The 16369-nt window shown below is 41.2% G+C and overlaps 1 protein-coding gene across 3 annotated transcripts in view; it reads right to left on the reverse strand.

The window, feature by feature from the left end:
- Nucleotides 1-16369, reverse strand: part of PHACTR4 (phosphatase and actin regulator 4) — a 104351-nt gene that overhangs the window by 16825 nt on the left and 71157 nt on the right. For all 3 annotated transcript variants that reach the window (XM_080801115.1, XM_080801116.1, XM_080801114.1), the window contains 3 exons: nt 7238-7399; nt 6328-6711; nt 1118-1706 (listed from right to left, as the gene is read on the reverse strand). In XM_080801115.1, the coding sequence (XP_080657241.1) occupies nt 1118-1706; nt 6328-6711; nt 7238-7399 (1135 nt within the window). The remainder of the gene's footprint in view (nt 1-1117; nt 1707-6327; nt 6712-7237; nt 7400-16369) is intronic.

Consider the following 16369-nt stretch of genomic DNA (forward strand, 5'->3'; position numbering starts at 1 on the left):
AATCCTAGCTCTACGACTTACTCACTAGCTCATAAGTTATTTAACTTTTCTGTAAATGTGAATGATATCTACCTGCTAGGCTCGTTGTGAGAATAAAACAGATAAATTCTAGAACATAATAGCGTTTGGCACACAGGCCCCTAATGATCTACATGTGAGAAGCAAGTCTGTTTTGGGCTGATTAAATGAGAAGACCACACAGCATCTAACACTGTGCCTGGCTCATGGAGGATACGTAATAAAGATATTTAACCCACTTATTTCCCTTAGTTTAACAAGGAAGCAAAGAGATATAAAGATGAAAACGTTCTACTCTGGATGCATAAAGCTGTGACTTAGTCCATGTGAGCTCCTAAACCGTCTCTTTCCAGGATGTAAAAAAATCATGCTGGCAAGTACAAAGATTATGGCAAAGGAACTAAGCAGTATGTGGCAACAAGTCTATGACAGTTCTCCAACTTGCAAATCCCTGGCAAATCTCCAACTCGCCAGAAAGTGTTAACCTTTAGTCTAATTTGTTGGAATTTTGAAAAGGCAAGGTGTTTGGGACAGATGAGGGAGAGAACAAGCTGGTCAGTTCCACTTTGTGAGGCTGGACACTGAGCTATCTTTCAGGGCTCCCTTCTCTTTCTCCAGACTGCTCTCTGTCCCTCTCTACTGCATTTAGGCACTGGGCACCAAGCCTTCAGATTTGTCTGATTTCCTCTTCACAAGCCTATGAGATAGGTTATTATTCTTGTTTATGGATCTGACAACTCAAGAGCAGAAAGGTTAAGTAACAAACACTACTGCAAGCTAGGAAGAAAGACGAAGAGCTGGGATTTAAACCCAGAGCTTTTCCCAAGGTTAACGCTCTTAAGCACCATGTTACATGGCCTCCCTTGTATCATATACAAAAAGTAGAGTGGTTTAACTTTCAAGTACAAACGTTTATGGCCACTATGGAAACAGTGATACAGAAATCAGCAGGGTAAATAAAGTCCAAATTCTAGAACATGTCTTTATTTGTTGAGCATTCTAACTTTAATCACAGTTTCTTTTTATAAATACTTTTTTCCAAGAAAGGCTACCTAGAATAAAGAAGAGGAAACAAAAGACAAACTTTAGAGGCACTCACACTTTCAGCATCTCAATAGTGATGGGAAGTGACCTGGTCCGACCCAGGGTACTGCTGTCCTCAGAAAAGTTGTCACCGTACTCAAAGAGCAAGGAGTGAGCTCTATGAGAGCCCTCCAAGGGAGGAGTCATGGGAAGCGGGCTGGTCAGGGCCTGCTGGATTCGGATATGCAGTGGGAGTGGAGGCAGCCTATAGGGTACATGGGGCTCCCCAAAGCTGTGGTCCAACATCCTCTTGGGTGCCTCCTTTTTCTGATCTTCCTGCTGGGATACCTCCTGAGGCAGGTTTAAGGAAGATGGAAACTCATTTTCTGGCACAACTTGAAAAGTCTTAGCAAGGAGCGGAGGGGACCGTGGGGGTTCGGGAGGTATATGAGTAGGCAGTGGGGGTGATGGAGAGGGAGGTGGGATCATCAACAGTGGTTCAGAGCCCACAGAGCATGTGTTCTTTTCTCTCTGATCACTCGGTGCTCTTGTGGTGGCAGACTCCGAGGCGGGTACCAAGGTTGATGGAATGCCTCTCTTAGGTGGTAATGGTGGGGATGGTTTTGATAACAGTGTACCGCTGTTTATTGCTTGGGACAGTTCAGCTGGAAAAGAGAGAACAACACCTTAGTTTAAGATGGCTTCACAGTGCTTTGAAGGGCCAGCCCAGAGCCTAGATTAGAACTGAGCTTACTCTCAGCTTTCAGGTGAATTATACCGCTTTGTGGCTTTGTCACAACCTAGGTATCTCCCATTGAATAAAACAAAATTTATATTTAAATATCTAGAAGACCTAATATATGTACAGACATACAGACTACCTTAATACTCTGATGAGAAATTTCTTACTTCTTTGCTCTAATATATATGACTTTTTATGACTTGGTGAGATTAAAAATGTGAGTAAGTTCTTTTGTCTAACAGAATTCCATTAAAAAATTTGACTACACTCGCCTGGAAGGCTCAGTGGGTTAAAGCCTCTGCCTTCCGCTCAGGTCATGGTCCCAGGGTCCTGGGATCCAGCCCTGCATCGGGCTCTCTGCTCCGCAGGGAGCCTGCTTCCTCTTCTTTCTCTCTGCCTGCCTTTCTGCCTACTTGTGATCTCTGTCTGTCAAATAAATAAAATCTTAAAAAAAAAAAATTAAAAAAAAATTGACCACACAGGTAGCAGTAAAAAAACCTAAATACTACCAGGCACTGTTACCATAACTTGATAAATAATGACATCTAGATATCCCAGTTCTGCATTATAAAATTATCAATAATGACATCCTAAATTTTTACAGCAAATGCAAAGGACTTTGAGGAAATCAAAGTGCTTTGCTATCCTTGACTTTGGATTCTCCTTGTAAAGGAGGTTATCTTTTCTTTTTCTTTTTTTTTTTTTTACATTTTTATTGTGTTATGTTAGTCATCATACATCATTAGTTTTTGACTGTTATTATTTTAAAATTAATATATAATGTATTATTTGCTTCAGGAGTACAGGTCTGTGAATCATCAGTCTTACACAATTCACAGCACTCACCATAGCACATACCCTCCCCAACATCCATCATGTGGTCACCCTATCCCTCCACCCTCTACCCCAGCAACCCTCAGTTTGTTTCCTGAGATTAAGAGTCTCTTATGGTTTGTCTCCCTCCCTGGTCCCATCTTGTTTCATTTTTTTTCCTCCCTTCCCCCCAAGACTCCCTGCCTTGCCTCTCAAATTACTCATATCAGAGAGATCATATGGTAATTGTCTTTTAGAGGAGGTTATCTTTACCAATTTACAGAAGGCAAAACTGAGGCCACAGAAGTCAGATGACCTGCCCAAGATCATATTACATACAAGGGCTGGGCTAGTCCCAGGTCTCATTATTAGATTCCATCCACTAGATCTCACTGTCTTTGTGATTTTTATGAGTGTCCATACTTCTTATCCTTTATACCCAAGCCCCCAGGACCACTCCCCACTACTCTATGGGCTCCTTGATGACAGAGCAACCCGTCTCTATCAGCATATCCAGAGAAGTGGGCACAGTGCTTGGCACATGGCGGATCCCCAACACACGCTTACGAGAGGCCCCCACCCTGTTTCACGACAATATGTATCTCTATGTGATCCCCCCAACCCCAAAATGACTCAGGTTTTGATTCAGCGAGGTCCCTTTGGAGGGCTCCAAATGGACTTTAAGAAGTAGATCATCACATCACCCATGGGCTAATCTTGCAAAATAATTAAATCGTAAGTCTCTTTGATCACCAACCTCTAACCCTCTCCTCAAATCCCAAATTTTGGTTACACCACTTGTTTTCAAATGGCTCCCACTGTCTTACCTAGAGAGCAACACATCAAGGTCCCCCGAAATAAAAATTTACTTGCCCTAAGTCCCATTCCACTGGTAGCATTCAAAGTAAAAAACTAGCTAATAGGATGATGTTCTAATGTCACTAATAATAAGTAAATTTTTTTTCAGTTTTAACTACATTTTATTTGGCATAGTTACTTATTCATACACCAAATTATGAAAATAATTTAAATATGTAAGATAATAATTTATTAACTGTGAATAAATTAACTTTATATTACTTTAATCATTTAGTTTTTTATATATTATAAATGCCCAAATTCACTTTAAAAAAATATAATTCCAGTATAATTAACACACAGTATTATACATCTTAGGTAAAATTTTAAAAGACTTTCTAGAATAACATTGCATACACATATAAAAAAAGATTTAGAAAATATTAATTTTAGCCTCAATGAGATTTTTTGGGTAGACTGGACTTTTGCTGCTTCTTAAAAAGAGCCGTTAGATACTCCGTTTACAACAAAACCTACACCTGACAAGACCAAATTTGAGTATTTTATTGTTTGAATTGATAAGTTATATTATCTTTGATAACTTAAGGAAAACATATACTTTAAGATATTAAAGAGGTGAACTCTGTTACATCTTCCCTCACAATGGCTGAGTTCTGTGGGCAAGACGCTGGAATGTTCATTGGAAGGGTTACAAATTCCCTTCACTTGTTCAGCTGTTTATGGTGGTCCTTCCTTTGTCCTAATACTCCTAATCGGTCCTTAGTCCTAACACTGTTATGCCCATTATCAGATACTGCAATGTCTACAGCAGTGGTTTCTAAATGTTCGGATCTCATGGGCCAGTACAATTAAAATGAAATTCTCAACCAACCTCAGGCTATCAATTTTTAATATTTCCAAGTAAGTCTTGATATCAAGTAAACCATTTGTGAAGATAATCCTTCCATGAAATAAATGGACTTTTATCAGCAAAGAATTAGCAAAGTCATAATTTCAGAATAAAGAATAGTCCTTAAAATCAAATCTAGTTAACCTTAATAAGAACTCTGTGAACGGTCCTATTTTTCTCCTTCTGCTGAGGACCACTCAAGACTGATGTTGTTGGGTGATGGACATTGGGGAGAGTGAACTGTGTAACACTGACGATTCATAGACCTGTACCCCTGAAGCAAATTAACACGTTATATGCTTAAAAAAAAAAAAAGACTGATGTTGATCCCTCAGTCACAAGGCCTATTGCTCTGGGCTATTCACCTTAGGCCAAGAGTGGCCTCTGTGGTTCAGCCCAGAGAACACATGTTAATATTTTTTATATTGCCTTGTCCTGAAAAGGGTAGACTGTTACTAGCTTAGAGCAATGGTTCTCGATGCGTGGTCCCCACATATGCAGCATCAGTATCATCTGGGAAATTTTTAGAAATGCAAATTCTCAGGCTCCCTGTCCCCCCAGACTTAACTGATTCAGAAACTGTCAGGGCAGGGCCCAGCAATCTGTGTTTCAACAAGCCCTCCAGGTGATCGTGATGAGAACCTGTCTAGACATCAGTTTGAGAATATAGGGGTACAGGACAGAGGTCTGGGCTCAAGAGCTGAAAAGCCTAGATTTGGTTTCTCTTTCTCATTAACTGCAACCTTGAGTGAGTCACAACTTCTTCATGTTATAATTGCCCTAACTATATAATAGATAAAATCGCTTTCCTACTTCACAAGGAGGTTCTGAAAGCAAGTATATGAAAGCTGCTTGAGTTCCTCAGAGATAAGTCAACACAGCACTGTCCATCCGGGGTGGTGGTAATAGTAATAACCCCCATCCTTTTTTAAATGAAACTACTCCAGGGGCACCTGGGTTGCTCAGTGGGTTAAGCCTCTGCCTTCGACTCAGGTCATGTTCTCAGGGTCCTGGGATTGAGCCCCATATTGGGCTCTCTGCTCGGCAGAGAGCCTGCTTCACCCTCTCTCTTCTGCCTGCCTCTCTACTTGTGATCTCTCTGTCAAATAAATAAATAAAATCTTAAAACAAAACAAAACAAAAAACCTACTCCAATCTGTCATACATATATCCTAAGCCTGTTTTTCAGGGTTCTCATCACCCCACACAAGGTGGGGGTATTAGCTGTTTAATGAGCGTACTTAATTCCTCCCTTTAATCATGAACAAGAACTTCGAGCCATACTAAGCCTAGTATCATTTTTCCTGAAAAACTACCTTCTTTCCTCTCCTTCCTTTCTTGAAAATTCCTCTAAGAAGGTATACATGTATGTAAAGAAAAGCTGACCTAAACAGGACTTCAGGTAAATATAAAAAAGTTTACTAAAATGACAAAAATGTACTGTTTATCGTCCTGGTTTTCTTTCTTCTACCACTTATTAAGAGTAGCATTCTTAACTCTCTCAAGATAAAACACGACTGTATCAGGACACTTCGAATAATGTATTTTGCAGTTCGCATGAAGGTATTGTGCCAGACGCTGAATCAAAAGTTACACTGGCATCTACCCCATCACCTTTTTATCTGTTGGGCTCATGCTGAAGGCAGGCATTGGTGGTTTCAAATAGGTTAAAATAACCCCTTTTCTCCACGTAGGCCAGACCTGCTGTGGTCTTCACATGTCCAGTCCCCCAACTAGACGCAGTATTTCAGAAACAGTTTTAGAAAAATAGCTATTAATCCCTCCCTCCCACCAAACTAGAACTTAAATTTATTGGTATCTGATCCTCATCCATTTTCATTCAAAGCTATCTGCGCCATTTTTAAGACTTTTCTCTTTACCGAGGGTGTTCAGAGGGACAAGACGTGGAGAACTGTCACAGGCCAAATCAATACTGTAGTAATTATCCAATAAAACCACCAGCCCAAATCAAAAATCAAACCAAACCAAACCCAAAGCAAGGGAAACCTAAAGACTTACTTACCGATGACAGGGTTGCTATTTCTGTGAGCTGGTTTAGGGGGCGGGAGAGGGGGCTGCTTGGCAGGGACCGTGTGAGTGAGGCTCGGGGCAGTGGTGGCATTAGTGCCTGTGGGAGCAGCAGGCAGAGTCCTGGGTGCTGGGGCTGGGGTGACGGAGGAACTAGCAGTTTTTGCTGGGTTCGAGGCAGCGGGCGCTGCGGCGGGGGCTGTGGTGGGGGTGGAGGTGATAGGCCTGGCCCCGCTGCCAGAGGAAGTGGCATCCTTTGCTTGCCCTTCATTTGCTTCATGAGAAGAGGACAGGGGTCTTTTCGGGGGAAGTAAAGGCTGTCTGGGTGCGTTCTCAGGAACAGATTCTGCTTCAGAATTAGGCTGGCTTCCCGTCGAGCCTGCGTGATGACAGATGTGATATAAAAGTGAGGAAAGAGTCACAAGAGAGACTGAAAAAGTGAACACATCTGTAGGCTCATGGTCAACTTTATCCATTTTTTAACTTGCAGATGAGTTTACAGGCCAAGTTTCCCAACCTCAACAAACTTAAGGTAAATGAAACTTTCTCAAGCCCAATCCCAGAGTAAGAGAGGCCCGTGTGGTGGTGATTTTGCACACCAGAGCCAGGCAACTGGAGGAGGCACGAAATCCCTCGGGTGGAGGAGTGTGCAGCTTGAAAAAGTCCTACAGGTGTCTGATGCTTAATGTCCTCCTCTGTCCTTGAGAATCACAACTTACGTCTTTTGCGAATATAAGAATGAGCAGAGGGAAAATTCCACTTCAAGTTTCAACTAGTTGAGGAATTGCTAGAGAAGAACAGAATTCCGTCTGGATTTTATTTCTCCCCTGGCTCTAGCAAAACTGTGAGTTAAATGAGAATGGCTGATCCATGGCTCTTACACTCACAAACCCAGGGTTTCTCACCTAGTCGCTTCTTTCGGTCCTCTTCTGGAACAGGCTTCCTAAGACTTGCTATTCTTCCTGACTCCTCTTCTTGGTCTGGACTAGATGACCTGGTACTTCCTATGGGAGTGGTATGGCCATTTTTTAACATGGCATGGCTCAACTTCCCCGGATCCTCACCACCTGCAAGGTCAAATGGAGAGAGCAAACTGATGGAATGGTGTGGTCAGACAGGGAGGAGAGCTGGAGATATATAACTTTCTTACCCCTTTCTCCCTCCTCCTGTTTGAGCTGCTGATTCAGATCTAGATTATTCAGATTTTATAGTAGCAATAGAAGTAAGTAATTCCTTTCACCAATAAACAATGGATTGCCATTATGTGCCAGCTGTCTTGCTACATGAATAAGACCGACTTAATACACTAAGTAACGAACACTAACTATTTAGAGCTGTAACAAATGGAGTGTTGGGGTAGGTATGAAGAAGAAACAATTCTCTTGAGCTGAAAATGAGGTTGGGAAAGCTTCACAAAGATTGGTAGCTATACTGGGTCTTCAAGGAGTAGGAACCAATCGTACTGCTGACAAAATGAGGAAAGACAGGACGAAGGAGCAGCATGGACGAAGGGATGAAATCATTTGGCATGTCTGGGAGCCGGCAACTCCTTTGTCTGGCAGAAAAACAGATACACATAAGAAACAGTTACGGACAGGACTGGAAAGGCCAGCCAGAGCCCGGCTATGAAGAACACTGAATGCCATGTACAAGAGCCTGGGCCAAATCCTGTAGGCAACGGAAGCCAAAGAATTAAAGGAGGAGAGAGATCTGATCTGATCTGTCTTTTCCAAGGTTAAATGTGAGAGCTGAGAGGGGGGTGGGTCAGGCAAGGACTAGAACAGGAAAGCTACTGCTGAGCTATTGCTGGAATAAGGGTGAGACGCAGTGGAGGGTGCTGGGCGTTAGGAATGTGGAGCAAGGGGCAGAACTGGTGGACTGATCAGAGCTCAACGTGACAGAAAGACACATGCCCACAAACTAAACTGCAGGAATGATCCCTAGGCTGGAGGCTTTGGGAGGACCACTCGTCACTACGGACAGCACAGGTAATAAGATTCCTGCACAGAACAGTTAGACAAAGGTTCCCAGTTACTGCGGAGCTTCCCTGGACTCCTTTGGAGGAGAGAACTGCGAAAACTGAAGTTAGAGATGTAAACTCCGTTTCACCTCCTAGTGTCACGGGGACTGGAAGCGGTTGCTCTCTAGATGGTTTTCGTGTTGGCTTTCCACAGTGCGACCCTCTGGGTAGTATCATCTTAGTGACCCTTGAGTTAGTTCCTCAAGTTCTCAGAGACCAGTCTCCCTCGCCCCAACCTACCACCTCCTACTAGATCAGACCGGATCATTCTCCACGCAGTGACAATGAGAGGTAGAGCGTGGGCTAAAAGCAGTAAAGAGTCTATGGCAAATGAGCACTAAATGAAAATAAATTTCTCAAGCTAAAGTATTCTGGTAACTACTTCAAAACAGGGATGGTAGCAAGATGGCAACCAAGGAAATGTAGTTAAGTTATTGCTTTATGTCAATATAGCTCAGGCTTAATAAAAACAGGACCTTCTAGAATATAAACCAAGGAATCATTTCAAAGCCAAAAAAGACTACTACTTTTGAAAACCATAGAGTGAAAGGTCAAGAAACATTACTAACTGGTTTCTACTAGGTTTCTACTGCACTAGGTAAATATATGCAAAAGAGATCAGTTATTGGGGTGCATGGGTGGCTCAGTTGGTTAATCGTCAGACTCTTGGTTTCAGCTAAGCCATGATCTCATGGTTGTGAGACTGAGCCCCTCATGGGGCTCACACTCAGCCTGGAGTCTTTTTGTCCCTCTCTCTCCCCCTCTGCTTCTTCCCCTGCTCTTCTGCTTGCACACCCCCTCTCCCTCTCTAAAATAAATGAATAAAATCTTAAAAAGAAAAAGTGATCAGTTATCTTGGATTGTCTGCTTTCATGTAAAATTTTTAATTTTTTAAATTTTTATTTATTTATTTTTTAAAAAGATTTTACTTATTTATTTGACAGACAGAGATCACAAGTAGGCAGAGAGGCAGGCAGAGAGAGAGGAGGAAGCAGGCTCCCTGCTGAACAGAGAGCCCAATGTGGGGCTGGATCCCAGGACCCTGGGACCATGACCTGAGCTGAAAGCAGAGGTCTTAACCCACTGAGCCACCCGGGGGCCCAATGTAAAAAAATTTTTTTTAAATTTTTATTTATTTTTAAAAGATTGTATTTATTTATTTATTTATTTATTTATTTATGAGAGAGAGAGAGAGAGTGAGAGAGAGAGAGAGCGAGCATGGGAGGGGAAGGGCCAAAGGGAGAAGCAGACTCCCCATTGATTGGGGAGCCCAATGCGGAACTTGATCCTGGAACTCTGGGACCATGACCTGAGCTGAAGGGAGGCGCTTAACCGACTAAGCCACCCAGACACCCCTCTTTTTAAAAATTTTTTAAGATCTGTTCTTAAATTCACGTATAATAAAACACAGTGTTAGTTTCATGTGTACAATATAATGATACAATTCTATACATTATGCGGTGCTCATCACGGTAAGTGTGCTCTTAATCCCTTCACTTATTTCACTGACCCCTGCCCGCACTTCCCAAGCAGCAACCACCAGTTTGTTCTCTGTTTCAGTCTGGTTTTTTTGTGTGTCTTTTTTCTTTGTTCACTTGTTCTATTTCTTAAATTCCACATATAACTGAAATCATATGGTATGTCTTTCTCTAACTTATTTCAATTAGCATTATGTTCTCTAGATTCATCTCTCTTGTTGCAAATGGTAAGATTTCATTCTTTTTTATGGCTGAGTAATATGTGTGTGTGTGTGTGTGTGTGTGTGTGTGTGTGTCTTTATCCATTCATCTATGGATGGACACCTGGATTGCTTCTATATCTTGGCTATTATAAATAATGCTGCAATAAACACGGGGGTATATATAACTTTCTGAAATAGTGTTTTCATTTTCTTTAGGTAAATACCCAGTAGAGGAATTACTGAATTATTCGGTAATTCTTCTTCTTCCTTTTTTTTTTTTAAAAGATTTTATTATTTATTTATTTAACACAGAACGAGATCACAGGTAGGCAGAGAGGCAAGCAGAGAGAGAAGGGGAAGCAGGTTCCCCACTGAGCAGAGACCCTGACGAGGGGCTCAATCCCAGGACCCTGGGATCATGACCTGAGCTGAAGGCAGAGGCTTAACCCACTGAGCCACCCAGGTGCCCTCATTTGGTAATTCTATTTTTAATTTTCTGAGGAATGTACATATTGTTTTCCACAGTGTTGCACCAGCTTGCATTCCCACCAACAGTGTATGAGGGTTCTTCTTCCTCCACATCCTCACCAACACCTGTTATTTCTTGTGTTTTTTATTTTAGCCATTTTGACAGGTGTGAGGTGATACCTCATCGTAGTTTTGATTTGCATTTCCCCGATGACGAGTGATGCTGAGCATCTTTTCACATATCTGTTGGCCATCTGTATGTCTTCTTTGGAAAAATGTCTATTCATGTCTCCTGCCCCCCCCGCCAAGAGATTTTATTTATTTATTTGAGAGAAAGAGAGAGAGAGGAGAGAGAGAATGAGGAGGGGAGGGGGGAGGGATAAGCAAACTCACACAGGGCTCAATCCCAGGACCCTGAGATCATGACCTGAGCTGAAATCAGATGCTTCACTGACTAAGCCACCCAGGTGCCCCATTCTGCCCATTTCTTTAAATAGGTTATTTGTTTTTTGGGTGTTGAGTTGTATAAGTTCTTTATATATTTTGGATACCAACTCCTTATCAAGTATATCATTTGCAAATATCTTTTCCCACTTGGTAAGTTATCTGTTTTATTGGTGTCCTTTGCTGTGCAAAAGTTTTTTATTTTGATGTAGCCCTAATGGTTTAGTTTTACCTTTGTTTCCCTTGCCAAAGGACAAATACTTCGGAAAATTCTTCTATGGCTGATGCCAAAGAACTTACTGCCTATGTTCCTTCTAGGAATTTTATGGTTACAGATCTCACATTTAGGTCTTTAATCTATTTTGAGTTTATTTTTGTGTCTGGCATAAGGAAGTGGCCCGGTTTCATTCTTGTGAATGGAGCTGTCCAGTTTTCCTAGCACCATTTGTTGAAGAAACCATTTTCCCCCCATTGTATATCCTTCCCTCCTTTGACATAGATTAATTGACCATATAATTGTTGGTTTACTTCTGGGCTCCCTGTTCTGTTCCATTGATCTATATGTCTATTTTTTAAAAAGATTTTATTTACTTATTTGACAGAGATCACAAGTAGGCAGAGAGGCAGGCAGAGAGAGAGGGGGAAGCAGGCTCCCTGCTGAGCAGAGAGCTCAATGTGGGGCTGGATCCCAGGACCCTGAGATCATGACCTGAGCAGAAGGCAGAGGCTTTAACCCACTGAGCCAACCCAGGTGCCCTGATCTATATGTCTATTAAAATTTCTTATATTTAATGCAAAGGTTTTCTACAATGCTAACAGAGTGGAGTATAAGCAGTACCCGGGTTTAACATCTATGAATGTCCTTGTTCCATCTCAGAAAACATATTAAGTATTTTATAATAAAGTCAAGTTAGTAAAAGGCAAAAGACCTGGTTGGTAGAGTAGTATCTTGTCCAATGGCTACAACTCATTTATCAAATGGGGCTTTGAGCCTTTAGGCTAAAAATAACTTGGATCAAGAGCCAATAGGGGAAAAAAATTAAAAAAAAAAAAAAAGAGCCAATAGGAAGCATAGGGCAAAAGAAACTGAATGAAGGTGAAAAACAACAAGCAAGTAACGTATGGGGTTTGTGGGTGAGCAAGAAAAGTAAGAGGCAGGAGAAGGCAAGGGGTAAGAAATGGCTATTATCCAAAAAAAAAAAAAAAAAAAAGGAAAGAAAAAAAGCAAGGGTCAAAGGTGCTGCAACACAGGTGTTACAATTATAGTTAACCACCTAAAATACCTAGAAGATTTTGTGTCCAAATATAAAATTCAAAGTCTCATTAAAAAACTGGTTATCCATGCTCATAGTTAAGCATGAAGAAAATTCAGAAATGGAAAAAAAAAAAGCCTCCTGTATTCCGATCCTGACAACAAATGCTAATTAATATTTTAGTGATTTTCCTTCATGTTTGTTTCCTTTGTTTAGTTTTTATGTAGCTGAGGGGTGCCTGGGTGGCTCAGCCGGTTAAGTGTCCTATTCTTGATTTCAGTGCAGGTCATGATCTCAGGGTTGTGAGATCGAGCCCCGGATAGGCTACATAGTGGGCCTAGAGCCTGCTTAAGATCCTCTCCCTCTTCCTCTGTCCCCCAGCCCCTTAAAATTTTTAGGGAGTTGAAATTTAAAAATCTTCAATTCAGGGGCACCTGGGTGGCTCAGTCAGTTGGGTGTCCAACTCCTGATTTCAGCTCAGGTCGTGATCTTGGGGTTGTGAGATCAAACCCAATGTAGGGCTCTGCACTCAGCAAGGGGTCTGCTTGGGATTCTTTCTCTTCTCCCTCTGTTTCTCCCCGCACTGTGCTTGCTCTCTAAAATAAATAAATCTTTTTTTTTTTTTTTAAGATTTTATTTACTTATTTGACAAAGAGCGAGCAAGGAAGCAAGCACAAGCAGGGGGAGTGGTGGAGGGAGAAGCAGGCTCTCCACTGAGCAGAGGGTCCAATGTGGGGCTCAATCCCAGGACTCTGGGATCATGACCTGAGCCGAAGACAGCCATTTAACTGACTGAGCTACCCAGGTGTCCCCCAAATAAGTAAGTCTTTAAAAAAAACTTTAATCTACATAATTTAATTAAATTTTGTGAATAAGCAATATAACAACATGGTTCAAAACCTAAAAACTGAAATATTCCATTGGTTTGGTTCCTTTCTCCCATTGTCCAAAGGATAGGATACAGTTTTAAAACTTGAGTTTCAGATCTATCTCATGCAAAGGAACTTGAATGAAGATAAATGAAATACAACCAACATACTGTATTCTTAATTCTTCTGATAAGCTGCTTCATAAAAGTCACACATTGGAGAAAAGTCCTGACATTATTAAACAAGAAATAAGTGTTGAAATACCAAAACATAATCTTTATGACAAACAGAAGATTAGGGAAGCAATCTGGGCATGCAGACAAATTTGGTCAAAAAAGCTCAAACAAACAGGGACACCTGGGAGGCTCAGTCAGTTAAGTATCTGATTCTTGATTTTGGCTCAAGTCAGGACTTCGGGGTCATGGGACTGAGCCCTGCATCTGGCTCCCTGCACTCAGCAGGGAGCCTGCTTGAGGTTCTGTCCCTCCCCAGTTTCTCTCTCTCTCTAAAACAAATAAAATATTTAAAATATACATATGAAAACAAAAAACAAAGGAAAGCGAGACAGTACTGCAGCCAGCACAAAGCTGAGACCATAAAGAGACACAGAGAAGATCAGCTCCAAGGATCCCTTACAAGTCATTCAATTTCAGAGTTAAAGGTCACAGCCTGTTAGGGTAGACATTTGCAAGAAGAGTGAATAGGTTTTTTTTGTTGTTTGTTGTTTGTTTGTTTTTTTTACCCCTCACTAAGAAAATGGCCATTTTCAGTATAGGAAATTAAGAGATAATTATTAGAATAAAATCATTTCATATTTACACCCTTGAGATTCCTTAAAAAATTTTTTTTTCTTATGTTTTAATATTTTCCCTTCAGTAGATATTTTCATTCCCACAAAAAATATTTGCCTTCCTTAAATAAATCAAATATAGATAGCACAGCACTGAATTCTCTCAAAATATCTTGTATTTAGCTTTTTATTGTCAAGTATAATACTAGTAGAGAAATAAATATAATAAACATAAATGTAAATTTCAATGAGATATTTCAAGGACACTTGTGTGATCATCATGGACATTAAGAAATGTTTCCAGGGGCACCTGGGTGGCTCAGTGGGTTGAGCCTCTGCCTTCAGCTCAGGTCATGATCCCAGGGTCCTGGGATCGAGCCCCGCATCGGGCTCTCTGCTTCCCCCTCTCTCTGCCTGCCTCTCTGCCTACTTGTGATCTCTTTCTCTCTATCAAATAAATAAATAAATAAAATCTTTAAAAAAAATGTTTCCAAATAGCCAAAATGTAGAAGGAGCCCAGATGTCTATCGACAGATGAATGGATAAAGATGTGTTGTATATATACACACATAAATACACAATGGAATATTACTCAGCCAACAAAAATTTGAAATCTTACAATTTGCAATGACATGGATGGAACTAGAGGGTATTATGCTATGCAAAACAAATCAGAGAAACAATTATCATATGATCTCACTCATATGTGGAATTTAAGAAACAAAACAGAGGACCATAGGGGAAGGGAGGGAAAAATAAAACAATGAAAGTAGAGGGAGGCAAACCATAAGAGACTCTTAACTATAGGAAACAAACTAAGGGTTGCTAGAGGGGAGGTGGGTGGGGGGATGGGGTAACTGGGTGATGTAATGAGTGCTGGGTGTTAAATGCAACTGATGAATCACTGACCTCTACCTCTGAAACTGATAATACACTGTATGTTAATTCATTGAATTTAAATACAAGAGAAGGAAGGAAGGAAGGAAGGAAGGGGGAAAGAAAATGTTTCCAGAGGGTGTGGCTGGGTGGCTCTGTCAGTTAAGTGTCTGACTTTGGTTTAGGTCATGATCTCAAGGCTGTGAGACTAAGCCCTGTGTTGGGCTCTGTGCTCAGAGAGGAGTCTGTTTCTCTCCCTTTTCATCTGCTGCACCCCTCCCCCTGCCCTGCCACTCACACGCTCTCTCTAAAAATGAATAAACCTTAAAATATATGTGTGTGTGTGCATGTGTGTGTGTGTGCGTGTGTATAGCTGGTGATACATTTATAAAATGAAATATTATACAGTGGTGAAAACAAACTACACCGGCATGCTAAAATATGATTCTTATAAGTAATACTGAGCAACTGCAGTCAGTCATGAAAGAATACATATATCATTTCTATAAATATAAAGAAAAAACAGGCAATCTTAAAGTGTTTAGAGATGCATGCTTAAGTGGTTAAACTATAATAGAACAAACATTATTATCACAAGAGAAGAGTAACTGCTCTGTGGGGGAAGGAGAGGTGTGTTAGGAGGAGGCAAGGGAGGCTTCAGGGATCTAGAAACATTTTTTAAAAAAGATTATTTATTTATTTATTCATTTGAGAGAGAGTGAGAGAGAGCAAGCGCACGCGCACAGATGAATAGGAGGGACGGGCAGAAGGAGAAGGAGGGGGAGAGAGAAAATCCCGAGCCGACTCCACGCTTAGCACAGAGTCTGATGTAGGGCTCAATCGCATGACCCTGAGATCATGACCTGAGCTGAAATCAAGAGTCGGACACTTAACTGACTAAGTCACTTAGGGAACCCTATATATTTTATTATCAGTGCGCATTTGGGTTGTTTCCAATTTTGCTCTATTGTTAATAAATAAATATTGCTGCTACAAGCATGTTTGTACATATCTCCTGATATACATGTATTCATATTTTTTAAAAAAGATTTTATTTATTTATTTGACAGAGAGAGAGATCACAAGTAGGCAGAGAGGCAGGCAGAGAGAGAGAGCGGGAAGCAGGCTCCCCGCTGAGCAGAAAGCCCGATGCGGGACTTGATCCCAGAGATCATGACCTGAGATCATGACCTGAGCCAAAGGCAGCGGCTTAACCCACTGAGCCACCCAGGTGCCCCATGTATTTATATTTTTGTTTATATACCAAATCCTGGACATGCCTGTACATAGGTTTGCATCTCTCCAGCTTTCACAATTATGCTAAACTTTTTTTTTCTTAAAGATTTTATTTATTTATTTGGGGTGCCTGGGTGGCTCAGTGGGTTAAGCCTCTGCTTCGGCTTAGGTCACGATCCCAGGGTCCTGGGATCAAGCCCTGCATTGGCCTCTCTGCTCCGTGGGGAGCCTGCTTCCTTCTCTCTCCCTACTTGTGATCTCTATCAAATAAATAAATAAAATCTTTAAAAAAAAAGATTTTATTTATTTATTTGACACAGAGAGATAGCGAGAGCAGGAACTTAAGCAGGGGAGTGGGAGAGGGAGAAGCAGGCTTCCTGCCTAGCAGGGAGCCTGACGC

This window comes from Martes martes (genome assembly GCF_963455335.1).
Source record: "Martes martes genome assembly, chromosome: 4".
NCBI lineage: Eukaryota > Metazoa > Chordata > Mammalia > Carnivora > Mustelidae > Martes > Martes martes.